Source organism: Aquarana catesbeiana, linkage group LG04 (assembly GCF_042186555.1).
Source record: "Aquarana catesbeiana isolate 2022-GZ linkage group LG04, ASM4218655v1, whole genome shotgun sequence".
In the NCBI taxonomy this organism is placed as follows: Eukaryota; Metazoa; Chordata; class Amphibia; order Anura; family Ranidae; genus Aquarana; species Aquarana catesbeiana.
The window spans coordinates 260591942-260619049 of NC_133327.1; the positions used below are offsets into that span (position 1 = coordinate 260591942).

Below are 27108 nucleotides of genomic sequence, written 5' to 3' on the forward strand. Positions count from 1 at the left end.
AATTCTCTCCCTTCTCTTATGTCACAGAATAGCAAATTAGTTCTCAGAATTTCTGGGCTGTCCTTCCAAGTTAAAAGCCTACGTCAGAGCCTAAGACACCCCACGTGATCCGTCCAGCCGGGCCGTACCAAGCTGCCGAGGGGGGGCCGAGAAATGCCAAATCCTTTTCCCCTGGAGCACACCCCAAACAAACAGGCCCCCCGATATCGGGCATTTTTTGGGGTGCCCGGGGAATGTGCGTGGAAGGAGAAGGGGAGCCGTGTGAGGAGCGGGAAGGACGAGAGAGCAGGGAAAGGGGTTGGCTGGCGGACACTCGGTCCTCCCCCGCCTCTTTATAATGGTAAGATCAGAAGCTAAAATTCCGAGAATTGAGCCCTGTTGATTCTTAGAACTGGGGGTTCTTAGAAGTGGTGATGCAAGGATTTTCTAGGAAAGCCCGACCAGGTGATCCGCTTTTCTTTTTAATTCACTTTTTTTTTTATTACAGCTTGTCACTTGCTGGAGTCGTCAGCTCTCCATGTCTGCTCCTTCTACCCTTCTCTTGTCTCCCTTATTCCACAATCCTCTCCTAATTCTCCTCTCCTCTCTGACATGACACATTACACTGAGCGCTGGGGACATTGCCCGGGATGTCTGCATGCAGCCTCTCTATGCCTGTCTATGCCTGTCTATGTCTGTCTATGTCTGTATATGCGACACCGACTGCTATATACACTGATCATACCACCCATCACTTTTCTATCACACCGATCACCACTCACACATCGTACTGCACTTTTATAACACTCATCACATTTTATTCTAACACTCATCACTGCCATGCACTACACCGATCACCACTGTTGTATGTTACTGCACTTTTATACGACTGATCACTGCTGTCTATGACACCGATCATCACTCTGTTCTATGACTTTTATAGGACTGAGCCCATTTTATTCAAGGGGTGATCACTGTTGTATTATAGGACTGATCACTCTTGTATTATAGGACTGATCACTGCTATCCAGTACACCGATCCTCACTGTTGTATGTTACTTTTTTATATGACTGATCATATTTTATTCTAGGGATGATCACTATTGTAATTTAGGACTGATCACTGCTGCTATCTATGACACCGATCCTCGCTGCTATATTAGACGGATCATCATGTTATATGGTATAGGACTTATTAATTTAGGACTGATCACTTTTTTTGTTTTTTGTTTTAGTCTAGGGATGATCACTGTTATATGATGATCACTATTATATTCTAGGACTGATCGGTGCCACCTGTGCCACCGATCCTCACTCCTATATTAGACAGATCGTCATGCTGTATGGTATAGGACTTGATCACTTTTTATCCTAGGGATGATCAGTGCTATCGATGGCACCGATCGTCTCTCCTTGTATTCTCAGTCTGATATGACTTGTGTTTTCTAGGGATGATGGCTTTTCTATTCTAGGGCTGATCTCTGCTATATGTTATTGAACTTGTGATCGGTGCTATGTGCTCCAGGGCTGATCCCTGTGATTTTAGAGGGCTGAGCTCTTTTTTTTTATAGATTCCGGTGCAGGTGATCACTTGTGTGCTGTAGGGTTGATCAGCCTTGTATTCTGGGGCTGATCTCTTCTATTTAATAGATCCCAGTGCTGATCACTCCAATCCTGGGGCTGATCTCTTTTATTTAATAGATCCCAGTGCTGATCACTCCTATCCTGGGGCTGATCTCTTTTATTTAATAGATCCCAGTGCTGATCGCTTCTACCCTTCTGGGGCTGATCTCTTCTATTTAATAGATCCCAGTACTGATCGCTTCTATCCTTCATCTGATCACTTCTATTCTTCTGGGGCTGATCTCTTTTATTGAATAGGTCCCAGTACTGATCACTTCTATTCTTCTGGGGCTGATCTCTTTTATTTAATAGATCCCAGTGCTGATCGCTTCTATTCTTCTGGGGCTGATCTCCTTTATTTAATAGATCCCAGTGCTGATCGCTTCTATTCTTCTGGGGCTGATCTCCTTTATTTAATAGATCCCAGTGCTGATCGCTTCTATTCTTCTGGGGCTGATCTCTTTTATTTAATAGATCCCAGTGCTGATCGCTTCTATTCTTCTGGGGCTGATCTCTTCTATTTAATAGATCCCAGTACTGATCACTTCTGGATTCTAAAGCTGATCACTTGTGTACTGTAGGGTTGATCACTTCTCATCCCCTGTGATCTCTTCTAGTTGATCGATCCCAGTGCTGATGACATGTGTGCTGTAAGGTTGATGAGTGTTGTGTTGTATTGTAGGGCTGATGAGATTCCAGGGGTGATCCGTCCTGTGTGGAAGTTGTGGGGTTCCCGGGACGGATCTGTTCTCCATGGGAGGGAAGGGGGAGGGGATGCCCGTGTCTAGACAGTGCAGTGTATGGAGGATCAGGTGGAAGGATGGAAGGTTCTCTATGTACTCTGTCTGTTTACTATGGAGGAAGTTGGCACCGTCATCCAGCCTCGTAAATCATCGTCCCACAGTGAAGTGTCTTGGCCGGGATCCACACGCTATTCCCGGAGGAAGCCATCCATGTCCGCACCCCACTCATCTATATTCCAGGCAGTGAGCCCCATGTGTAGTGATGGGGTACGGAGGTGTCATTGGGGGGGGGGGGATTACATATAGATCTATATATACAGGGTGCTCCTTCTTTATTGCACCCAGTATTCTACATTCCAAATTGCTATAAACACGGGAGATTGGGGGGTGGGCAGGTTCGTGGGGTGCCGTGTTCTGTGCAGGGTGACACTCAGCCCTCTGCCCGATCGTGGTAAATAACATCTGTCTGGGAGATGGCCGGGGATGGGGCGACCCCTGGCGGGCGCCGCTCGTTCTGCACCCTGCTTCCCATTCCCCGGCGACTCGCTAAATTTAGAGACACGCCGCTTGTTTTCTAAACCTTCAGCAGCGTGGAGGGGAAACCACAGAGCCGGGATCGCCGAGCACTCAGCCGGGACAGGGAAGGGTTAACATCCCCGCGGCTCCGCACAGGTTAACCTGAGGATTCACATTCCTCTGCACTGGCTGGAAGGCTCCAATGAGGCGCTAACCTTTACTCAGGTTTCAGCAAAATCCTGCCATCAGTCAGGCATGCAAGTCCTCCTGTCTGCTCTTCTATTCACTGTCATCCCCCCCAATGTCTGTATAGATCCCAATATATACATACACCCCAATATATATATATATATATATATATATATATACACACACCCCAATATCTCCATAAACTCCAATATATGCATACACCCTAATATCTACATAGACCTAAAGGTCTGCATATACCTCCAAATCTACATAGACCCCCGATGTCTGCATAGACCACAATATCTGTAATGTTCCCAATGAATATATGCTTACACCCCAATATCTACATAAACTCCAATGTATGCATAGACTTCAATACATGCATATACACCAAAATCTGCATACACCCTAATATCTACATAGACTTCAACATCTGCATAAGCCCCCAATATCTACATAGCCTCTAATATATGCATACACCCCAAAATCTGCATAGACCCTCAAATCTACATAGACCCCCCCCCCAATGTCTGCATAGACCACAATATCTGTATAGATCCCAATATATGCTTAGACCCTGCATAAACTCCAATGTGTTCATAAACTCTAATATATGCATACACCCACAAATCTGCATACACCCTAATTTCTACATAGACTCTAATATATACACACCCTAATATCGACGTAGAGCTCCAAATCTACATAGACCCCCCAATGTCTGCAAAGACCACAATATCTGTAAAAAAAATCCCAATATATGCTTAGACCCCCAAATCTGCATAGACTACAAAATCTGTATAGACCCCAATATCTACATAAACTCCAATGTATGCATAGACTCCAATATATGCATACACCTCCACATCTGCATACATCCTAATATCTACACAGACCCCCAATATCTGCATAGACCACAATATCTACATAAACTCCAATATATGCATAGACCCCAATATATCTCCATAAACTCCAATATATGCATACACCACAATATCTACATAAACTCCAATATATGCATACACCCCAATATCTACATAAACTCCAATATATGCAGACACCACAGTGTCTGCATAGACTCCAATACATGCATACACCCTAATATCTACATAGACTTCAATATCTGCCTAGACCCCCAAGTCTGCTTAGATCCTAATATCTACATAGACTCTAATATATGCATACACCCCCAAATCTGCATAGACCCTATCTACATAGACCTCCAAATCTAAATAGACCCCCCCCCCCAATGTCTGCATAGACCACAATATCTGTATAGTTCCCAATATATGCTTAGACCCCCATATCTACATAAATTCCAATGTATGCATAGACCACAATGTCTGTATAGTTCCCAATATATGCTTAGACCCCCATATCTACATAAATTCCAATGTATGCATAGACCACAATGTCTTCATAGACTCCAACATATGCATACACCCCAAAATCTGCATAGACCCTAATATTTACATCGACTCCAATATCTGCATAGACCCCAAAATCTGCATAGACCCCCAATATTTAGATAGACCTCACACGCTACAAAAAATCCCCAATATCTGCCTAATCCTTAATCTGCATAGAGGAATGCATGTGAACCAGATTTATATACAGTGTGCCCTGCTCACACCATGCAGGTACCTTTTTTAAAGGCAGCCTATCTGCTTCTTTACACAGCACAATGCACAGTATGTCCCCACACTATGCAATAATATGCACACACTGCGGTCATAGAGTTGAATAAAGTGTCATTTTCTGACATCAATAAAGTAAAAAAAAAAAAGTAACATGCATGCCAGGGAGAAGGGGCAATTATTTTTAGAAAGCACCCACAGTTTGAGTAGTATAGTCTGCTCCCTGCCAGTGTGCTGTAGAGAAGGTCTCTTGCTCTCTGTGTGGAAACAGCGGTCTCTCTGCAGAGGTTTGACCCCCAGAAGCAGAGTTCTCTAATCAGCACGGGGCATTAGCTTTGCTGATTGCAAAGCTATAAGTTTCATTCAGTAAGAAGCAGAGAGATTCCTGCTTTCACATAAAAGGAATAAGGCTCCCGCTTTGCAGTTGCTGGCAAGGGACAGGCTTTTCTATTTAGGCTGTGGCTGCTTTAGAAAAGAATAGAACTGAAGGAACTTTTGTCTTGATGCACTCAGCATGTATTTTCCTGATTTGAACTGAGAGTTAATTTGAGCTTTAAGGGAATTATGTGGCATGCTAATAACAGCGGATAGTTTGAGAGTGGGCTATGGTATGCTTTGCCCAGGGCTAGCTGGCACTTACTGGATGGCTGACTACATTTAGACTTGGCCTCTGTGCCATTGATTTAGGTTTACACTGTGGCAGAGCCGGTTGGGTGGCACAAGCCACAAAAAGAGTGAGAAGTACAGGTTAGCTGTCCCCATAATAGAAATCCCCTTTCTGTCATCCCTGGGAGGCTAGGAATGTGTTTGGCACTGTCAGTGGGCCCGCTCAGGTCCTATTACAAAGGAGGTGTCTCTTCCCAGTGCTACTAGCTAATGCATTCCAAGGCAGCTCCCTGCCAGCTCCACAAGCCATTTCACTTCAACACTGTTATTTCCCAGCCAAGCTTCTGGAGCCAGGGTGACTTGGTGGAAAAAAACAAAATCACATGTTGTGTCAAGATTCAAAACGCCATAAAAATGTTTCTTTTTTTAAAGCGAGGAAAGCCAAAACACAAGAGCGACCGTGTGAGTGTGTTTATCCAATAACAACTTTTTGAGCCATAATGGAAACTGCGTGCCAGAAAGCGAAAAGAGTGGGGCTGGCGCCACCCACTGGACGCACAAGGCATTTCGCCTTCTGGAGACCGGTGGGAACTGAAATGATGTGCTGCACAAGAATGCACGGCATCTATTTCAAGAATGTCTGTGTAAATACATGAGTTTTTTTGTGACATATATAATCCTGAAAAGTATGTTCCTAATGATTTCCACAACATTAATCAAAGTCGTGTTACAGATGCACAGAAAGGCTTTTATATTCGCCTTGTAGCATTGGGATTATTACGAAACGTCAGCACTGCAGTGTCAAAACTACAGGACAGTGGAAACAGAAATATCTATAAATAGATATATACTTTAGGATTTTCCACATTGCTTTTTTTTTTTTTTTTTTTAAGGCTACTGTTTAGCCAATAAAGTGTACCATCACTTAAACTCCAAACTTATGGTTTTTAATTGTAATTTATTAAAAAAATAAATAAAACAGAGTAACTTTTTTAGTTGCTATATTTATTGTCCTGCATGGAGTTTGTATGTTCTTCCTGTGCTTGTGTAGGTTTCCTCCCACACACTAAAGCAGTGGTCTCCAAACTGCAGCACTTATATTTCATGTAGCTAGTTTACATTTTGTGTTTTTTATTTACTGAAATGTTATTATTGCTTCCTTTATTTGTTTTTCCTGAGGTTTCCAGAATACAAACTAACTTTTTTTAGTTGCTATATTTATTGCCCTGGATGGAGTTTGCATGTTCTGCCTGTGCTTGTGTAGATTTCCTCCCACTCTCTAAAGCAGTGGTCTCCAAACGGTGGCACTGGGGCCAGATGCAGCATTTATATTTCATGTAGCTAGTTTACATTTTGTGTTTTTTATTTAATGAAACAATATTATTGCTTCCTTTGGTTGTTTTTTTTCTGAAGTTTCCAAAATAGTTTAAACAGAGTAACTTCTTTTTAGTTGCTATATTTATTGCCCTGCATGGAGTTTGTATGTTCTCCCTGTTCTTGGGTAGGTTTCCTCCCACACTCTAAAACACTGGTCTCCAAACTCGGGTGAGGCCCTTTGCTTGCCCTTATATGGCCCTTGAGACATTATTCCTGCCACTGACACCAACATTAGCACACTATTCCTCCCACTGACACCAACATTAGCACATTATTCCTCCCACTGACACCAACTATTTCTCCCCTTAATACCAAAGATCGGGTATTGTTTACTCCCACTTTGCACAGTCCGGCACCCCTAAAGTCTGAAGGCCAGTAAACTGGCCCTTTCTTTGGAAAGTTTGGAGACACCTGCTCTAAAGACATATTGGTAGGTTAAATGGCTCCTGTCTAAATGAGTCCTAGTATGTGTAATCACATTCCCAAGCCAAGCAGCTGCAGGGGGGATGAAGAAAGACCTGATGACTAGGGGTGAGCTTGGGTTGAGTCTGAACCTGGAAGGAAGCTGTCAGTGCCAGCCCAATCAGCTGTAGCCAGTGTCTTCCCTACCCCACAGCCGCAGATGCTCAGAGGGACAGAGATGCTTTTGATATCATCGACATATGGCCATATTAGGTCAATGATGTCATGAGAATCCCTGCCTCTGTGTGTACATCCAGCTGCAGGGCAAGGAATGCCCCGGCCGCAGCTGATCAGGTTGGCACTGACAGCTTCCTTCCAGGTTCAGGCTCAACACAAGCTTGTCCCTTTTGGTGACCTACTTTGCCAAGAAAATTCTATCAAAAAAATCAGCAGATTGCTGGCCCAAATAGAGTTGGATACAACTAAATGGATATATATATTTGTATATTTATTGATAGAATATAACATAGGCATTCCTACAATAGAGGAATTGTACTTGTTCCTGTACATTCATAACCAGTGCCATACCTTCCTATAAGGTGTCCCAAGCTTGTGTCTTCGCTTGATCCCTCTTGGCTGCTTGGCAAGAGGGTTAACCAGTCCAGCGCTGTCCTGTGAGGTATCCCTTTGCGTGTAACCCTTGGAACGTGCACTTCTCTGGTACTGTTACAAGTTGTTGGTTAAATAAGGAATGAGTAACATTGCAGGGAGATCTCTCTGTCAGTCACAAATCCCAGGCGGCTTGTGTATTTTTAAATAATTAATCCAATGAACTTGAAAGTGATTCTCAGCTGGAAAGCAAACTAGGAGAATCAGCCTTTATTTCCTCTCCCTATGAAGAAGCCATCCAAATTAGACTCCCAAGCCAGCCTGTTTAAGATCAAGTAAACGCTTCCTTTTTCCTTGAAGTGTCTGGGTGGTATGAGCGCTGTCTTGAATCATTTCTACTTTAACTCTTGCTTTGACGGGGTCTCCCTAAGTTTTTTTTTTTTTTTTAATCTTGGGGTATTAAACATTTTTACTGCCGGACATACAATATTGGATCAAGACCTTACTACTACTGAACCTTAGCAGGAGCAGACTGATTCCAGTGAAAATAAAAGGGCCCTGTATGTCTGAGTGTTCAGAGCATGCAGTCCTCTTTTTTACATTCATAATGAAACAAACATTACACTGAGTGATATCACACATCCCACTCTGCTTTCTAATCTCCACTGCTTCCATTAGAAAGATCTGCCACCTACACTTTCTCTGAGGCTTTGTAGATACCCATCACCGAAACCATAGCAAGTTTCTTCGTAGCTATAGCTAACTGTGCAGATATGAATGATTGGTGGTGGTGTTAGATAGTTTAAGTCTTTGTCATTTTCTGATGAATCTTCTTTGGGCTACCATATATCTAACAAATCAGTTTTATGGCTGCAGCTAACAATATTCAATACAGCATTCAGTTATTGTTGTATGTCATCCAGTTTGCAACCCCATAGCTGTGGCCCAGTTTACATAAATGTACCTTTTGTACATGTTGAGGTCTGAATTAAGTATCGCATTGTGCATAATATTTGAAGTTAACATGGTTTAAAGTGTGTTAGGCACATGTTAGACAAGATCACTGTAGTAAAGTTTAAGATAACGCCAAATAAGCAGCAGTGAAAAATATATTGTTTGGGCCTTTTTTATATAAACATATTGGAGAAACCTATTGGTTGCATGGGATTAACCGCTCTGGATAGTACAGAGATCTCTCCAGCCTTTTGTTGTACAGAGGAAAGGTATTACATTAAATATAATAATGCAGAATGAAAGAGGTTCTCCCCAGATGTTTTATTTCTGGCTCTGGAGCTTAGTATTCATTTTAGGCATGAGAAAACTGAGCAGAGCACTTCAGTCTATATATCTGAGTTCTTTTATCGCCATCTGCTGGTGGATTTGTTAATTCCTCTAAAAGACTAGCTTGATTTACTATTACATGTTAACGAATAACCGACCATTTAAAAATGTATAATTCATTTTTCATAGATTGAGGGGTTGATTTACTAAAACTGGAGAGTGCAAAATTTGCTGCAGCTGTGCATGGTAGCCGATCAGTTTCTAACTTCAGTTTGTTCTTTTAAAAAAAAAAACACTCATTCTACAGCTACAGCTTTCTACAGCTAATGCTACTGGCGTTTTTATAACGTCAAGTGTGCATGAGGCCCAAAACCTGGAAGCTGATTGGTTTCTTTGCAGAGCTGCACCACATTTTTCACTCTCCAGTTTTAGTAAATCAACCCCTAAGTGTTTGCTATGTATACTGCACTAGTCTGGACAAAAAGCTGAAGCCTGTACTAACCATGGGGATCAAGTAGAATCACCTTTTACTAACCTGCCTGGCTCTCATCCTACCTATCCCAACGAACCTTCATTGTCATTTACAATTCTACTTCCTCCACTCCTCTTCTCTGTCGGGGTCCCCCCAAGGTTCTGTTCTTGGACCTCTTTTTATTTTCAATCTACATCTCTTCCCTGGGTCAGCTGATAGCCTCTCACAGCTTTCAATATCATTTCTATGCTGATGGATACACAAATCTATCTCTCCACCCCTCAACTCACTCCATCAGTCTCCTCACGCATCACTAACTTACTAACCAACATATCTGTATGGATGTCACAGCACTTCCTCAAACTCAACTTGTCCAAAACCGAGCTTATAATATTTCCTCCCCCACGTTCCTCTTCCCCTCACTTGTCTGTCAAGAGCAATGGCAAAACCATCCACCCGTCCCCACATGTCAGGGTGCTAGGTGTTATCCTGGACTCTGAACTCTCCTTTCGGCCCCACATCCAATCACTTTCCAAAGCTTGCCGTCTCAACCTCCGCAACATCTCTAAACTACGTCCCTTTCTAACCAATGAAACCACAAAGCTCCTGATTCACTCCCTGGTTATCTCTCGCCTAGACTACTGCAACTCCCTCCTCATTGGCTTACCTTTAAATAGACTATCCCCCCTTCAGTCCATCATGAATGCTGCTGCCAGACTCATCCACCTTACAAACCGCTCAGTGTCTGCTACCCCTCTCTGCCAATCCCTCCATTGGCTGCCACTCGCCCAACAAATTAAATTCAAAATACTAACAATAAGTTACAAAGCCATCCACAACTCTGCCCCCAGCTACATCACTAACCTAGTCTCAAAATGCCAACCTAATCGCCCTCTTCATTCCTCCGAAGACCCTCCTGCTCTCTAGCTCCCTCATCACCTCCTCCCATATCCACCTCCAGGACTTTTCCCGAGCCTCGCCCATCCTCTGGAATTCGCTACCCCAATCTGTCAGAAGGTCTCTAAATGTATCCACTTTTAGGTGATCCCTGAAAACCTTCCTCTTCAGAGAAGCCTATCCTGCCTCCATCTAACAACTGCACTATGTTCTCCATTAGCTCATCCCCCACAGCTATTACCCTTTTGTATAACTTGACCCTCCCTCCTAGATTGTAAGCTCTAACGAGCAGGGCCCTCTGATTCCTCCTGTATTGAATTGTATTGTGATTGTTCTGTCCGCCCTAATGTTGTAAATCGCTAAGTAAACTGTCGGCGCTATATAAATCCTATAAAATAATAATAATAACTGTTAAGTGGAACTCCAGCCAGAATATGTTTTACCTTTGGATGGGGTGGTGAACATTTATAGCCTCAGTAAGGTTTTTATTGTTACCTGTGTTCCCTTTGGGGAGATTTCCCCTTACTTCCTCTTCTTTTAACCCCAACCTTCCTCAATCAGTGGAAGTGAAGAGTAAATCTCAGTAGGGCAATACAACAAATGATAGAAGCTATTAAAACTTCCCCACTCTGTTCAAAACTAAAAAAGGCTAGAGTTACAGTTTAACCAAATGTGGTTGCTATAGGTGACATTAATCATACATACCATCATCATTCATCATCATTCATCATCATCATCATTCTGCATTACCTAACCTAATAAGCTGTGTTGAGCCTCATTCGTCCAATGTGCAGACCCAAAAATAGTTACATAGTTAGTGGTTGAAAAAGACAGAAGTCCATCTAGTTCACCCAATAACATTCAGTTAGAATCTTTTATCCTGCAGCAGGTTTTTTCTAAATTGTTCCCATGGGCTACTGCAATTGAGAATAGGAACACTTTGCCAAATGCATTAGAGCCTGTGAAGAATTGATATACAGTATGTATATGTATGCAGACTGTGGGAAGCCTGTCCTAGGTTGGCTTTCCTGGAAAGTTTACTCTAGCAGAGTTGGATGGATTAAGTAATCCTGGTCTGAGTCAAATACTTCCCAGAATAATATGGCTGGAATGCCCACCCCTTTTCCTCTGCTGAAAACAATGTTAATGTATAGCATCTGTGGGCAGGTGATGTTTAGTGGTAAAATGGGATGCACATCAGTTAATACTCAACCAGCAAACTCAGGACACAGGAGACTGTTGTCAGCCTCTTATGTGTCAGGTAATATGATTTGGGTTATTTCTAATACCTGCAATTATTGTTTTTTTACAGTTATAATTAGGATGCTTGTTAGCTGCCATAGAAAGGGTTAATGTCTAGATGGAGAAAATTGGTGCTGTGAGTTCAAATGCATCTCCCTTACTTAACATGTTTGTTTGAAAAGTTAGGCTGCCAAAGAAGTGAGTGAAACCATGGGGGCGTATTTTTATTTCTATGGAAAAGAAGTGTGACGGTAGTTTTGTTGTGTCATGAGTACAGTTTCTTTCTCAGTTTATTAACTCCCCAGAGATACTGAGGCCAGTGGTGGCGTTGGCTTTGTATAGTAGTTTACCATAGTAAGAAAACAGTTTTTTACATGAGGAACTGAAGTTTTGGATTTGGACCCGTATCCTATACTAAACTAAACAACATGTTCCCATAGACATATAGTTTAGACCTTTTATTAATTTTATTATTCTTATTATTTTTATTAAATAAATTGTAATAAATATATATATATATATATATATATATATATATATATATATATATATATATATATATATATATATATATATATATATATATATATAAAATCTGCAGATGGTTTGGACCTTCTTTAAGGTACTGCAAGACTCTTGTATAGTATGCTGAAATCGGCCAAACTTGGACCCTTTTACTGGGAACTTGTGAAGCACCAGTGGGCTGCTGACAGTTATACAGTACGTAAAAAAATGTAATCTAAATCCATTGCAACAGCATTTTTGTAACCTGCCAGGGAGCCTTGCATCAGCTTCAGAATTCAGTTGAAAGTACATTTTTTTTTTTGCAAGCATCCTTCTATAGCCATTTGTGTATGTGAAGGTGTGTGTTCAGGAAAAAGAAGAAACCACAGCATGGGGAAATGCTTAGTTTCAGAGTTCCAAAGAAGAGGAAGATTAACGATTTACACCTCCACTTTAGGTCACATTTTCATGTTAACCCATATAAGGTTGACCCCCTCCAGTTTAGACCATGGATTAATCTCTATACTAAGTAGGTTGCAGTCTGCAATATAATTCTTCTTTAGCTTTTCAGTGTTATTCTGAACAGTAGGTAGCCTTCATGTATAGAATGTTAACAATTATATTCATAATTCTACAGACAGGCTTGGCAGATTGGCAGGTTTTCATTTGCATGAAATATTTAGACCCCTCTTTAGGAGGACAATGCTGGGCTTTATTGGCCTTCAAGATCTATTGTTGCTGTTATTTCAAGTTTTTGTCCATTTTTTTTCCCACTAGCATACTCAATATATATTTCTTTCTTTTAGCCACCAAAGAAGAGAAATTTGAATTTTGAAGTGAGAATTGGGGTAAGTGTCTATGTTTTGCCTTTTTTTTTTTTTTTGTCTGAGCAGAGGGAGTTGCACCTGCACATTTCATCACTTTCATAACTGCTGAAGATTCACTGATCCACAAATAACACAAACCGCTAAAAGTGGAAGTTGAAACTTGTTTGAAATACAGCACAAGTGCCAAAGCATTCTCCTAAGTGCTTTAAGTTGTTCAGGTATTATAAATTCTGCCCTTAAACGTAGCCTTTTTTTTTTTTTTTTTTTTTTTTTTTTTATGTTTTAGGATAGGGGTAAAAATGACGTCGGCAACTGACAGCTGTATTCAGTTCACTCGACATGCCAGTGATGTTCTCCTGAACCTGAACCGTCTCCGAAGTAGGGACATTCTGACAGATGTGATCATCGTTGTGAACAGGGAGCACTTTCGAGCTCACAAGACAGTCCTTATGGCGTGCAGGTAAAAATTAAGTTTGTCAAACTTCAGCATGACATTTTTTAGGTTTTAAGCTGCATTTCACTATAATCCTACTCTGTTTTTTTGCCTATTACACTATTTATAGTGCAAATACTTTTTCCCCCATAGAGTATTTTTTTTTCGAGAGCCATTCACCCAAACGAGTTTAAATTCTAATACTCTACCACAGACACACTATAAAGTCAGTTCGGGTGGAGGCCAATTTGACTACTAGTATGTTTTTGATTATGGGAGAAAACACTTGCAGGGCATTGCGTCATCATATACTCCAAAAAAGCATCTCTGGTGGGATAATACACTTTAGAGTTGTGAACTGACCTTTTCTTCAACAGTAAAAGATATATGAACTACCTTAGATGTGAACAAGTTTTCAGATCCCTCTCATGGCCACTCAGGACACAAAGGGGAAGATTTACTAAAACTGGTGCACTCAGAATCTGATGCAGCTGTGCATGGTAGCCAATTAGCTTCTAACTTCAGCTTATTCAATTAAGCTTTGGCAATACAACCTGGAAGCAGATTGGTTTCTGTGCAGAGCTGCACGAGATTTTGCACCATGCGGTTTTAGTAAATAACCCCTAAAGGAGCCTATAGGCAAAAATAAGTGCAAGCTGAGTATAGGATGCCTTGAACTTTTACACTGTTTACCCTGTGTCTGCACTGCATCTCAGTAACAGGAAACATAGCAGAATAAATGTGTATGCAGTGTATTCTGTATTCTGAGAAGATTGCAAATCTGAAAAAATGTTATCTTTCACAGTGGGCTGTTTTATACAATCTTCACCGACCAGATGAAGTGCAATATGAACATCATAAACCTTGATCCAGAAATCAGTGCAGAAGGTTTCCGAGTCCTGCTGGAGTTCATGTACACTTCTCGGCTTAGTTTAAGGGATAGCAGCATCATGGCGGTTATGGGCACTGCACTTTACTTACAAATGGAACATGTTGTGGACACCTGTCAAAGGTTCCTCAAGTCCAGGTAACTTTTATTTTATTTTGTTTAACTGATCTGTGTTTTCGTTCTTCCACTTGAAGTACATTTTTTAAAGAAGCCAGTCCACCCAAGCTTTTCAATTTTTTTGGTAGAACCCAGATGCTTAAAGCAGAACTTTACCCATAACAATTTGATAAAAAATAATGTTCTCTAGCAAGGAACATACAATCCACATTAATAATTATGTTACCAAAATTAGTGTGCTGTAAATTGCCTACAGAATTACCCGTTTCTTCTTGCCGGAGGCTGCCATTTTGCAGAAGTCCAGAGCCTGAGTGCATTTTTACAGCACTGATCGCTGTATAATTGTCAATCGACCCAAAAATGTGTCAAAAGTGTCTGATGTGTCCGCTATAATGTCGCAGTCTCGATAAAAAACGCAGATTGTCGCCATTACTAGTAATAAAAAAAACAATAATAAAAATGTCATAAATCTATCCCCTAAATTGTAGATGCTATAACTTTTGCGCAAACCAATCAATATACCCTTTTTGCGTTTTTTTTTTTTTATTACCAAAAATATGTAGAAGAATACATATCGGCCTAAACTGAGGAAAAAATTAGCTTTTTTTAAACAAAAATTGGGGCTATTTATTACAGAAAAAAGTACAAAAGATTGTGTTTTTTTTTCAAAATTGTTGCTCTTTTTTTGTTTATAGCGTAAAAAATAAAAAACCGCAGGGATGATCAAATACCACCAAAAGAAAGCAGGAAAAAAAGGACGTCAATTTTGTTTGGGTAAAATGTCTCACGACTGCGCAATTGTCAGTTAAAGCAACGCAGTGCCTTATCGCAAAAAATGGCCCGGTCATTGAGCAGACAATTCTTCTGGGGCTGAAGTGGTTAAATAAAAATTTCTGATCATTTTTATTGCTGAGACATCCCTTTTGACAGCAATAAAAATGATCAGAATTTTTTTAAAGAGACAGTGTAAAAAATAAATAAATACAATAAGAAAAAACATCTTTAAATTTAAAGTGTCCCATCTCTCCATACTCGTGCCCAGAAGCGAACGCATACGTAAGTCGAGCCCGCAAATGTAAACAGTGTTTAAACCACATATGTGAGGTATCACCATGATTGTTAGAACGAGAGCAATAATTCTAGTTCAAGACCTCCTCTGTAACTCTAAACAGGTAACCTGTAGAAGTTTTTAAAGCGTCAGCTATGGGGATTTTTAAGTACTGTAGTTTGTCGCCATTCCATGAGTGTGCGCAGTTTCAAAGCATGACATGTTAGGTATCATTTTACTTGGTGTAACATCATCTTTCATATTATACAAACAAATTGGGCTAATTTTACTGTTTTGTTTTTTTTTCTTATTTATGAAAGTGTCTTTGCGTTTAAAATACTGTGTGACATAAAATAGTTCAACAATTGCCATTTTATTCTTTAGGGTCTCTGCTAAAAAAATATATAATGTTTGGGGGTTCTAAGTAATTTTCTAGCAAAAAATATGGATTTTAACTTGTAAGCAACAAATGTCAGAAAAGGGCTTAGGCATGAAAGGGTTTTAAGGTAAAAAAAAAAGCAAATTGTTGTCCTTTTCTGTGAAAGTCTAAGGACTTGTGTGTTATTTTTTTCAGCGAGGATATTTTGAGTTCTGTGAAGCCATCCAGAGGAGAGGAATTCTTACAAGGCAGGGCAATGTTACCTCCAGATGTTATGGCCTACAGAAACTGTGAGATGCCAGAAAATACTGTATCGGTTCGTAACACAACCATTTGTGATGGAAGGTCCTACATTCCCAACATTTACAGTGGATCTCCATCCTCCTACCCTCTGTACAGTCACATTCCAGTGCATGGGTTCCTATTTCCAGAGGATGAGGCAAGAGATGTACAAATGACTGAAATGCAAAGAACCAGCAGGTATCCTAAGGACAGTGTGTTACCTGGAGAAAATTCAAGGACTGTGCTAGGAGAATACAGGAAAGGCGTCCTGGATATATCTGTAAATATGTGCCACAATGTCTACTCTCCAAAGGAGGCAGCACTGGAAGACCCTCATAGTGACTCTCACTATAATGTCCTGGCAGGCTCTCGGTCTGCTGGCCCCTCTGTTAGAAGCAGTCCATACTACAGCTGTGACAAAGGGAAAGAGGAGGAGCGGACATCTTCAGAGGATGAAATCACTCAGCACTTTAAACCAATGAACTCTCCTGTCAGCCGTAAGGGACTTGTAAGCCCTCAAAGCCCTCAAAAGTCAGATTGCCAGCCTAATTCTCCCACAGAATCCAGCAGCAGTAAAAATGCCCGCATTTCACAAGGATCTGGTTCTCCAGTGTCCAAAGCCTTTACTGACCCAAAAGCTTGCAATTGGAAAAAATACAAGTTGCTTAATTCCCTCAACCAGAATGAAAAAGGATGTGCCGCTCAAAGTGAAATGGAAAACCTGTCTCCACAGTTCTACACATCTCAATCATCCTGTCAACAGCCAGTTAAGTCTGAAAACCTGGACATCCAGACGTCATCTAAGCTTAATGGGAACACTGATGACTCGGCAGTATCACAAGCTAGCAAACTCAATGGCATTGTTAACAGGTAATCATATGGGCCTACTTAACAAGACAATGCAACACACAACTGAATTTCAGCGTGTTCTATTTTAGAGCATTTATAACAGTAATAAATGATTATGGTTGGATATTGTTGGTTAGTTTTCATATTCTTGCTTCCTTCCTTAAAACTCAGCCAAAACATTTTTTTTGTTCTAGATAGGTTGGGGACAAGATAGACCCTGTTTTTTTGGCTGCTGCTTGTATGTCTACTGGAAAGATTTTCTCTTCACATCCTGTCCCAAAGCTGTAATTTGGACACAAAGTGAGGATAAATATCTCCAAGAGAGATGCTACAGCAATGAAAACTGCCAGGATGTGTCCCCAAATAAAGATTTGCACTCATCTGGTAAAAGAAAGGGAAATCTCCAAGGGCCACAGATGAAAATAAAGTAACATAATCCTTCCCTATTCTGCCCATAAAAAAAAAAAAAAACAAGTTTTGGCTGGAGTTACCCTTTAAAAGTATACTCTTTTAGTAGACGTTCAGTTTAACAGTTAATAGTCAGTGGCTGTACATTCCCCCTCTAAACCTGTTATATGGCTTGTTTCCACAGGACAATGGAAGGATCACCCCTAAGCAGTGAAGGGCATTCCCCTCTCTACATCCACACATCTAAGTTTAGCATGTTTTCATCACAGTCCCCTCCTGAAATGTGTCCTCACACCCCTGGCTCTAACTTCGGAGAAGAGATAACTGAGACTCGGTCAGAATATTCAGATTCAAGCTGTGGTATGTGTCCATGTTTTCAACTATTTAATAATAATGTATAAAAATGGTACTTTATCCCATTGGTCTGTTTTTGGGATATGCTTTATATTTTTTCATTGTCCCCATCTATAGACTAATTGTACAAAAACTTAAACTAAACATACCATCTTGCTCTGTGAATCCCACATACTTGAGTACTTTGATACATGGATAAATCTTTACAGTAGTTGTATAAGGTATACATGTGTAGTTGAAAATAATATATTTACAGTTTAGTGAAATTATCTATCTTATCTGTATCTATTCAGTTTATTTGTCTCTGCAATTATGGCAAATTAACATTAATCCATTGCTTGCTGGCTATAAATAAAAAGAAAATTCTGAGTTAGAGTGAGAATTTAAATTGTGGCTCATGATGCAAGTGCAGTAAATTTTGAGTTTATGCACAAAAAATGCACATCTGTCCTTTGTATAAGCTTATTAATTAAAGCACTGCAAATACAGTAACTTATGGCAAACAGATTTCAATTGCTGAATTTTGGTTGGTAAGGGTCAAAACACTTTTTTGTCTTTAAATCCCATTTTTGGTATTTCTAATGTTGTGTGTGTGTTTTTTTTCCATTTCCCCTCTAAAGAAAATGGTACATTCTTCTGCAATGAATGTGACTCTCGTTTCTCTGAAGAGGGTTCCTTGAAAAGACACACTCTACAAATGCACAGTGACAAGCCCTACAAGTGTGACCGCTGCCAAGCATCATTCCGCTACAAGGGGAACCTGGCCAGCCACAAGACAGTTCATACTGGTGTGTTGCTGATATCCTTGCCTTATTGCACTTAGCCAAGTACAGCTTTATACAGCTAAATGTGGGGGGGATTTTTTTTTTTAAGCATTGTGGCTGAATCATTTTCACTGGTTTGAAGCTGGGAAGACATGCTCTGATTAGTTACCAGCACGTGATACTAGCGGTTTTCCAGGGAAGGGCATTCTGCATACACGACTGCCCAGGGCAGCTTAATGTTAGTCACTCCTTGGGGGGGTGTATGGGTGGGTGGTGTTTCTGTGCACACATCACCTAATGTCTGCTGAGTGATGACAATGCTTCCCAGTGCCTATAGGGTAGCAAGTTGCTATAGGGATGTACAGTTTAGGCTGACATTTGTGTGTCAGACAGATGCCTAATCTTTCAATTGAAAGTGGCTGTAAAGGCTTGAATTTTTTTCTGTCCTAAAATAAAAAAAGAGGTTTATACTTACTTGCTCTGCACAATGATGTTACACAGAGCTGCCACTAACCTCCTCTTCTGGGGTCCCTTGCCAGGACTCTCCACGCTGCCTTCTCTGCATGTTCCACCAAAGCAACCGGCTTGCTATGGTGGCATGTTCCTTTGCGGGGCTTTGTGCGTCCATAGACACACACACACAGCATTGCTAGTCCATAATCTCTCCTCGCAGGATTTGATTGACCACAGCAATCCTGTGAGAAGAGGAACAGAGACTAGCGCTGCTGCAGAGGGGCACAGTGCTCAATCAAGGGAGGGCTCAGGTTGGTATTTAGGGAAGAGAGGGGTAAGCAACAGGTATGGGGACATTTTTTACCTTAATGCAGAGAATGTCTTAAGGTAAAAAATGATTAGACTTTTCTAACCACTTTAAGAGAAAAACTTCAAAAAAGTGAGAAACATGCAATGCAGCACCATTACATACCTAGAAAATACTTTCTGCCTTGTGTTCCATGTTAAGTTGCCTATAGGTATGGATATTAGAAAGGGCTACAGTAAAATGTTTTTATTCCTTTAAACCTAAGACTTGTATTTTAATGAATCTCGTCTTCTGTCAATTAGGTGAGAAGCCATATCGCTGTAGTATCTGTGGTGCACAGTTCAACCGGCCTGCAAATCTAAAGACCCATACAAGAATTCATTCTGGAGAAAAACCATATAAGTGTGAGACCTGCGGAGCCCGCTTTGTACAGGTACAATTCCTAGAGTGCGTCTTTATCAGCATATAGTTAGGATTAATTTAGCATTTAAATAGAAATGCCCACTACTTGTTTACTTGAAACAATCTAAACTCAACCCTTTTATTGTAAATAACTAAAATGTATCTTACATTTGAAGCCCTGTACGTTAAAACCATCCACAAAGTGTTTTGGGTAGATTGGGAAGCTGGTGGGTAATATGTAAAATTGATTCCCACATTACTATTGTACCCTATTGTCCCAATGCACCAAGCTGTAAGCCTTCTGATAAATTCTACCTTGATAGGGTTAGATTTGGCACTCTGACCCACAGTTTTCTGAGCGCCAAATGTGAATAGACATTTCCTACTCTTTGCGTTGCATTTCACTTCAGTTTGTACCTAATTAACATGTATCCATATCATCCATAATACCACTATGTCTGTTTTAGAGAAATCACGTGTTCATATAATTGTTGCTTTATGCTCACAGGTTGCCCATCTTCGTGCACATGTGTTGATTCATACTGGAGAAAAGCCCTACCCATGTGAGATCTGCGGCACTAGATTCAGGCACTTGCAGACGTTAAAGAGCCATCTCCGTATTCATACTGGAGAGAAGCCCTACCATGTAAGTCACTTATTCAGTCCAAAATGTTTGAATCATAAAAGGTTTAAAAGCAGTATTAAATGCTCCAAGTTTATTAGGTAATGCATTAAAAACTATACCCAATTCCCAGTAATTTCCCAATTCATAGTTTGAGATCTTTGTGGGCACAAACATTAGCATTATTTAGTATTTACTGCCCCGGTTCCATATCCATTAGCTAAGCTTTTGTGAACTTCCTGTCGGGGAGAGCATGCATCAAGTATTGGGTTGCAAGAGACAGCTCAGACACCAGCAGCTATCCATCTATTTGCTCGGAGGACGGAGTGGCTTCTGATCCTAGGCTTTGTGCCTGTGTGTCTGTGGAGACACACACAATTGTGGTTTGATAGCACCCAAGGGAAAGGAGCCACCATAAACCCTGAGATCCCTTAGATTGGTGCCAGTGCACAGCACTCCAGCTGATTCTACAGGAAACTTAAATTGTTACTAAACCCAGGACCCTGCATTCACTATATCTGGTCTCCCACAGTACACAGAATGTGGAAATGCATTTATTTTATTAAATATAAACTGCTAAATACCTTTTCCCATCAGCAGTATACAGTATAGCAGTCTTGTGGCTTCTATCAGTGTCTGGCCGAGCACTGGTTAAAGCTTGATTTTTTCATTCCCCACTGGCTGCCCTATGTGGCTACAGGACCCCTGGCCTTCTGCCTGGACAGTGCTGATTGGCCCTGTGCTGATCACATGCACCCTCCCAAAAAAAAAAAAAAAATACTCTCTAGCAATACACATCTAACTGAGCATGTGCAGAGTGCCTCCAAGGCTCTGTTCTATCAGGAGATGAATTGGGGACAGTAAAAGAAGGGGAGGATCAGAGAAATAAGGTTCAAACAGCCTTTTTACGTAATGCAGAGGATTAACCCCTTAGGTTCCACAGTAAGTATAACAAGCATGCATTACTGCATATATAGACTGAATTTATTCATGTGGGATTAGTAACACTTTAAACGTTAAAACATTAAAATGCAGCATCTATTGTAAGTCACTTCATCAGAATTTGAAATAGCCTAAACATTGACTTTAATAATACTTTAAATTTTGTAATAGGTAGAGAAAAATACTTTCCAACACTTACTGCATTCCATGCACTCACATTCTTCAGTCTCAGTGGAGGGGATTCCACTACGGCAGCCAGTCTGTTCTAATACAGAGGCACTTATCTGGGTTTTATTAGGGCAGAACAATAAGACATTGAATAGGGGCTGTCTATCTTTAGCTAAAAAAAACAAAAACAAAAAAAAAACAATCTTGAATAGTGGAGAAGTGCTGCCTTCTTTCTGCTTTACATCAGTATTAGGCATTTTGTTTTGCTTAATGTTTATCAGATGTTAATAAACCATGAACTATAAGTGCTAGTAATGTGTATTTTATCATACTTTGACTTTTTAACAATAAACTGGTTCCTTACCACCTTCTTCCATTTGAAAAGTAAAGAATTTCTAGTTTACTCTTCACGACAAAAGACAAAGTACAGTAATCCATTGAAACTAACAGGAATTATTGATCTTTTAATGACCTGGCAGGAGACTGCAGTCTGTTATGGGCTACTGTACTTTACAGTATATGTACTTTGTTTTAGCTTTTTCAATAAATCTTTATACAGATAAGGACTAGATATCACTATACAAGCCCCCATTTCAATATTTGGCAGTAGTGATTTCAATGAAAATATGTTCTGAAGTACAGTGTTCCATGTATCTTTACTTTATCAGTTTTAAAGTGCATTGATGACCTTCAGCTTTTAAATATGTTAACTTCCATCTCCCTTTCTTTCCAGTGTGAAAAGTGCAACCTCCATTTCCGCCACAAGAGCCAACTGAGACTTCATTTACGTCAAAAACATGGAGCAATCACTAACACAAAAGTCCAGTATCGTGTGTCCTCCACAGAGCTTCCAGTGGAACTCCCCAAGTCTTGCTGAGCTCTGCCCACATCGATTCTGGAGTGCCTCTCTTTGACCTGTTAGTGCAGATGGGTGAAACAAAACGGGTTTAGCTATTTTTTATTTTATTTTTGTCCTGGTCATGTGAAATGTGCACCCTTTAGTGTAAAGAAACTAATATATATAAATATATATATAAATATATAAAATATATTTTTCCTATATTCATATGGTGTAGTATCCATGCACTCTTTTATCATTTCATCCTTGTAATTCTCAGCACAAGAGAACCTGAGTGATATGGTAATGACTGAATTTGGAAAGTGGCTGGTGATGCAAAAGGCAGGTTTACAGCCAGCTGTGCTGACCCAGCTTCTAATGCACTGGTGCTCCCCTGTGGGGCAGTTTATAATGTCTGAAGCATCAGCCATATAAATGTATGAAATGCAGTCTATATGTAAAGCGGCTCAGTAAGGCCTTCTTGCTTCAGAAGATGATTAGCATGTTGGAAAACATCTGTTGCGGAAGTATAAGTGCCAGCTTTAAATTTAAGGTTCTTCTACTTCAACAATGATTGGAGGATCAAAGTGTTTGAAGCCTACATTAAGGCATTATTATAACTTACTTACTTTGCTAATATTTGCCAAGAAATCCTGCAGAAAGCACCTTTTTAGTGGCTTATAGTGTGTTATTTGGTAGAATGGTATTAGAACCAAAACCACAATGTTTTGTGACTGAAAGAAAATGGTACAAAATGGGAATACCAGTCATTTAGACGTGAATCTTTAGAACAATGTTACAAAATTAAATCCCTATACTGGGGGAAATGTATTCTATGGATGCAACAAAGCCTAAGCACTTGAACTAAGCACCTTGTCTACAAGTAACTCTTGAACCCAGAATTCAACCCCTACAGATATTTGATGTGATACAGAGGTTTTGATGTGATGTTTGGGACCTTCAAAGACAATAGTTACAAACATAATCTTAAGAGACAGGGCTTTCAATGCTAGCACTTTTTAAGCACAAGGCAGGTGGCAATCTTTTTGAAGGACTTAGCAGTGGATACACTTTTAATGGAAATACTAAGTTTGTGCTTAAATGCTAGCATGGAAAATGCTCACTTGGCACTGCCCTTTAGTAAATCAACTCCTGTGTGAGATGCTTATTAAGGCAAATAGGCTGTGCACTCTGCAAGTGCAGTTGCTCCGAGTATAGGCAAAGCTTCATGTTGCAAATAATACCCAATCACGTGCAAGGAAAATGAAAAAAACAACATTTGTGCTTGCACATGATTGGATGATGGAAGACAGCAGAGCTTCTGCTCATTTACTAAGTTGGGGAGCAATTGCTCTTGCAGAGTACAACTGCACTTGGTAAAGTGCACAGTATATTTGGCTTTAATAAATCAACCCCCAAGTGTTTATTTGTAGAGGGCAAAGTGCTGTGTGGTCAATGTGCACACAGTACTGAATGCACTTTTATCAAATGTATTCTTTAGTGCCACAGGTCTTATGTACTCGGAAATCAGGGGGAACTATAAATGTACATTTCTTGGCTGCTAAAAGACCAATGCACCAAGCTTTTGTTCAGCACATAAGTGTGGCTAGGGAAATTCCTACCTTGCAGTAAATACTGAGGTGCACTTTGTCACAGATGGTAGAGGTAAGGTTCTAACCTATGTGTTTGTGGCTTGCTGTCTCCCCACCATCCATTGGCTCTGCGTTGCCTCAGGTGCCGAGTGTATTAATGATTGTGGGGGAGCATGAATGCATACTCCTTTCTTTAATCCCCAATACCATCTGCTACAGAGGTGCAGGGCAATAAAAAGTTAAGAATGACCTTGGTCAAGGCAGCACAAAGGTAGGAATTTCCTTAGACTCACTTGATTGCCCTTCTTCAAATGGGGTTGATTTTTTTTGCGCCTGAGCAGTTTGGCACTTGTCCCACCCTGCCTTAGCCCCTGTCCTGTAAAAGCAATGAGGGTCTGTGGTGTCCAGAAGTAGCCTTGCCTTGTAAATTAGGCTGATGTGATACCCAGAAGGTGCCTTTTTTTGCTATGATTGCAATATTTTACCAGCACTAGGAGGCACCTAAATCCAATATTTTTCTAGTCTCAAACTTTCTTGCACCCTTGAAAATATACAAAAGTATTTAATTTTACGGTATGCAACATGTGCACTCAATATAACGAGTTAAAAAAAAAAAATAGAACAAAGAATTATTGTGAATGCTTTTTAAGAGAGGGCTTTAACTTTTGTTATAGTTTTAACCAAAGGAAATGGAATTTATGGCAGAGTTGTAAAATATATATATATATATATATATATATATATAAATATACCTATGTAATAAAGATGAAAAACAAAAAAGACAAAAAAGATTTAAAAAAAAATAATAAATCGCTATAAAAAAAAAAATCTGAAATACAGCAAACGTTTAGATTGTATCTGCGGGCAGAATCCAATCTGAGATTTGTTTTATTGTGATAGAGCACTTACAAGATATTTTAATGTATTGCACCAGTGTACGTGAGAAGATATTTTGTCTAAACGCAACAGTCTATTTGTATTTTTTGTTTATTTGTTTTCTGGATGTGAAGGTTTACAGTACGTTTAAAAAAAAAAACTCAGACACCCTGTCGAAGGATTGTGTAACTTTTTTTTTTTGTTCTAATTGTATGTTTGTAAATATGTAAATTTTTTTGTCTTTGGTGCCTTTTAACTTCATCAATGCCAGAGGGATACAGCAACGTGTTGCTAGTCCTCCTGGCAGTGGAGGGGTTAATGAATGTTTGAACCCAATTTTTTTTTTCCAAGGTACAGCCTAAAGCTAGTCACTAATCTTTAGGAAAGGTCAATCATTTTTCTCGTTTTTATTCTCCTTTCGTTGACTTCATATGCTTTTTGTCCTGCTTCTGTTAATAATGAACTGCCGGGAAACAGGGTTTGGGCTGTTTCTAAAACTGCAATGTAAACAATAGCTGTACAAGTAGAAAAATAAAATCTTTAACAGCAAGACAGCTGCATCCGAGTGTTTTCTTGCATTGTGCGTTAGAAAGATTTATATATTCTGCATACAAATTTGTAAACTTTGTATCTAAAACGTTAACACCTACCACCCAGCCTATAGCAGAATGACAGCCGGGCGGTGGCTTTATTGTAATGACTGGACGTCATATGACGTCATTTGCATTGTGCCACTCATGCGCCTCAATTGGTGGTGAGCTATCAGGGTAAAGAACCGATGACGTAGGCTCTTTACCATGTGATCATCTGTGACCAATCACAGTCGAACACATGTAAACAAATGCCGGTTATCGCCATTTCTTTTCCTCAGCGCTGTCAGTGTCTGAGGAAAGGAAAGCCAATAACCAGCTTTCCAGTTACAGGGGACATTTACACTGCTAATCAGGGCACTGATCATCAGTTCCCTGATGATCAGTGCCTATCAAACCATTTTGTTTTTCTTTTCAAAAATGTTGGTCTTTTTTCATTTGTTTAGCAAAAAATAAAAAAACCCAGTGGTGGTTAAACACCACTAAAAGAAAGCTCTCGCTGTTACAAAAAAAAAAGATACATTTTCATATAGGTACAGTGTTGCACTGGGCAGGAAGGGGGTGAAAGTGTCCTGTACTGCACTGGTTAAACTGTATCTAAACCCAAAACTAAAAATTTGATATGTGGCAGCTTACCGGTCCTTGGTGTGGTGCCTACATTCATTTTTCACCTGGTAATCTTGCAAATAACACACTTCCTGTCTCTGGGTGGCTATGTCACTCCTCCCCTGTGAGCCATGGTTGTCACCCTAAGTTTCTCTCCTGATATGGACAACCAACATCTCCATATCTCCATCTCCATTACATAGGAGTCTGGGCAATTAGTAGTTTATCAACGTTAGCTAGGAAGGAAGATATTATTCGGTGCGGCTCACAGGAAGGGACAAGGACTCTTCATTTCTAGCAGGATCAACTGGTATTTTCTGTATTTGCTGAAAATATTCTTAGGTGAAAAGAAAAAAGAAAAGTAATGCAACTTCCACATTAAAGGACTGTAAGCTTTGATGTCCTGCTAAAAACGCAAATTGCCGCCATAACTAGTAAAAGCAATAAAAAAATAAATAAAAAGTCCCTAAATCTTTCCCCTATTTTGTAGACGCTATAACTTTTGCGCAAACCAATCAATATATATATATATATATTATATATATATATATATATATATAATTTGGATATGTATTATAGCAGAAAATAAAAAACATTGGTTTTATTTCAAAATTGTCTATCTTTTTTTGTATATAGCGCAAAAAAATAAAAATCGCAGAGGTGATCAAATACCACCTAAAGCTTTTGTGGGGAAAAAAGCACATCAATTTTGTTTGGGTACAACATCGCACGACTGCGCAATTATCAGTTAAAGTAACGCAGTGCCGTATTGCAAAAAATGGCCTGGTCAGGAAGAGGTTAAATCCCTCTGGGGTTGAAGTGGTTAATGATCATTACTAGTAATATGTAAACCTAATAGGATGTAGTTGGATCACAAGGTGAGTGCTCTGCACATAGAAATGGAGATGAAGGCATTCCCCTTTACACAGATGATTTTCTGTCTGGTGTGAATACTTCTAAATGTCTCGTTTCAGTTTCCTTTCTAATGAGCTAGAGACATGATAATATTGAGTTCGTATCTTACTGAAGGAAAAAGTACCTTTAATCATTCTTGCTTCCTTTTGTCTGAAGTCTTGGAATTTGCTACCATGTTCAGTTCAGGATGCTCCATTTTTGGATGTTTTCAGAACCAGACCAAAACCTTACCAGTTCACAAAGACATCTGGGGCGCTTCAATGTGGACGTGAATTTTTAAAAGTCATCACTACCTTTGTTTTGTTACTTGTTGAGTTACTGGCCTGGAACAAGCATGTATCTAGTAAAGTCTGGAAAATATGAATGTCCA

At 39.9% G+C, this 27108-nt stretch overlaps 1 protein-coding gene across 5 annotated transcripts in view; it reads left to right on the forward strand.

Moving 5' to 3' along the window:
* Positions 1-25177, forward strand: part of BCL6 (BCL6 transcription repressor) — a 100843-nt gene extending 75666 nt beyond the window's left edge. For 2 of the 5 annotated variants that reach the window (XM_073626415.1, XM_073626416.1), the window contains exons 4-12: positions 12884-12925; positions 13191-13364; positions 14143-14364; positions 15966-16922; positions 17494-17669; positions 18284-18451; positions 19490-19620; positions 20098-20235; positions 22055-25177. In XM_073626415.1, the coding sequence (XP_073482516.1) occupies positions 13204-13364; positions 14143-14364; positions 15966-16922; positions 17494-17669; positions 18284-18451; positions 19490-19620; positions 20098-20235; positions 22055-22198 (2097 nt within the window). In that variant the 5' untranslated portion in view covers positions 12884-12925; positions 13191-13203 and the 3' untranslated portion in view covers positions 22199-25177. Of the gene's footprint in view, positions 1-86; positions 445-12883; positions 12926-13190; positions 13365-14142; positions 14365-15965; positions 16923-17493; positions 17670-18283; positions 18452-19489; positions 19621-20097; positions 20236-22054 lie in introns of those variants that run through there. The other 3 variants (XM_073626417.1, XM_073626414.1, XM_073626418.1) reach the window with 3 other exon arrangements.
* Positions 25178-27108: the final 1931 nt, after the last annotated feature.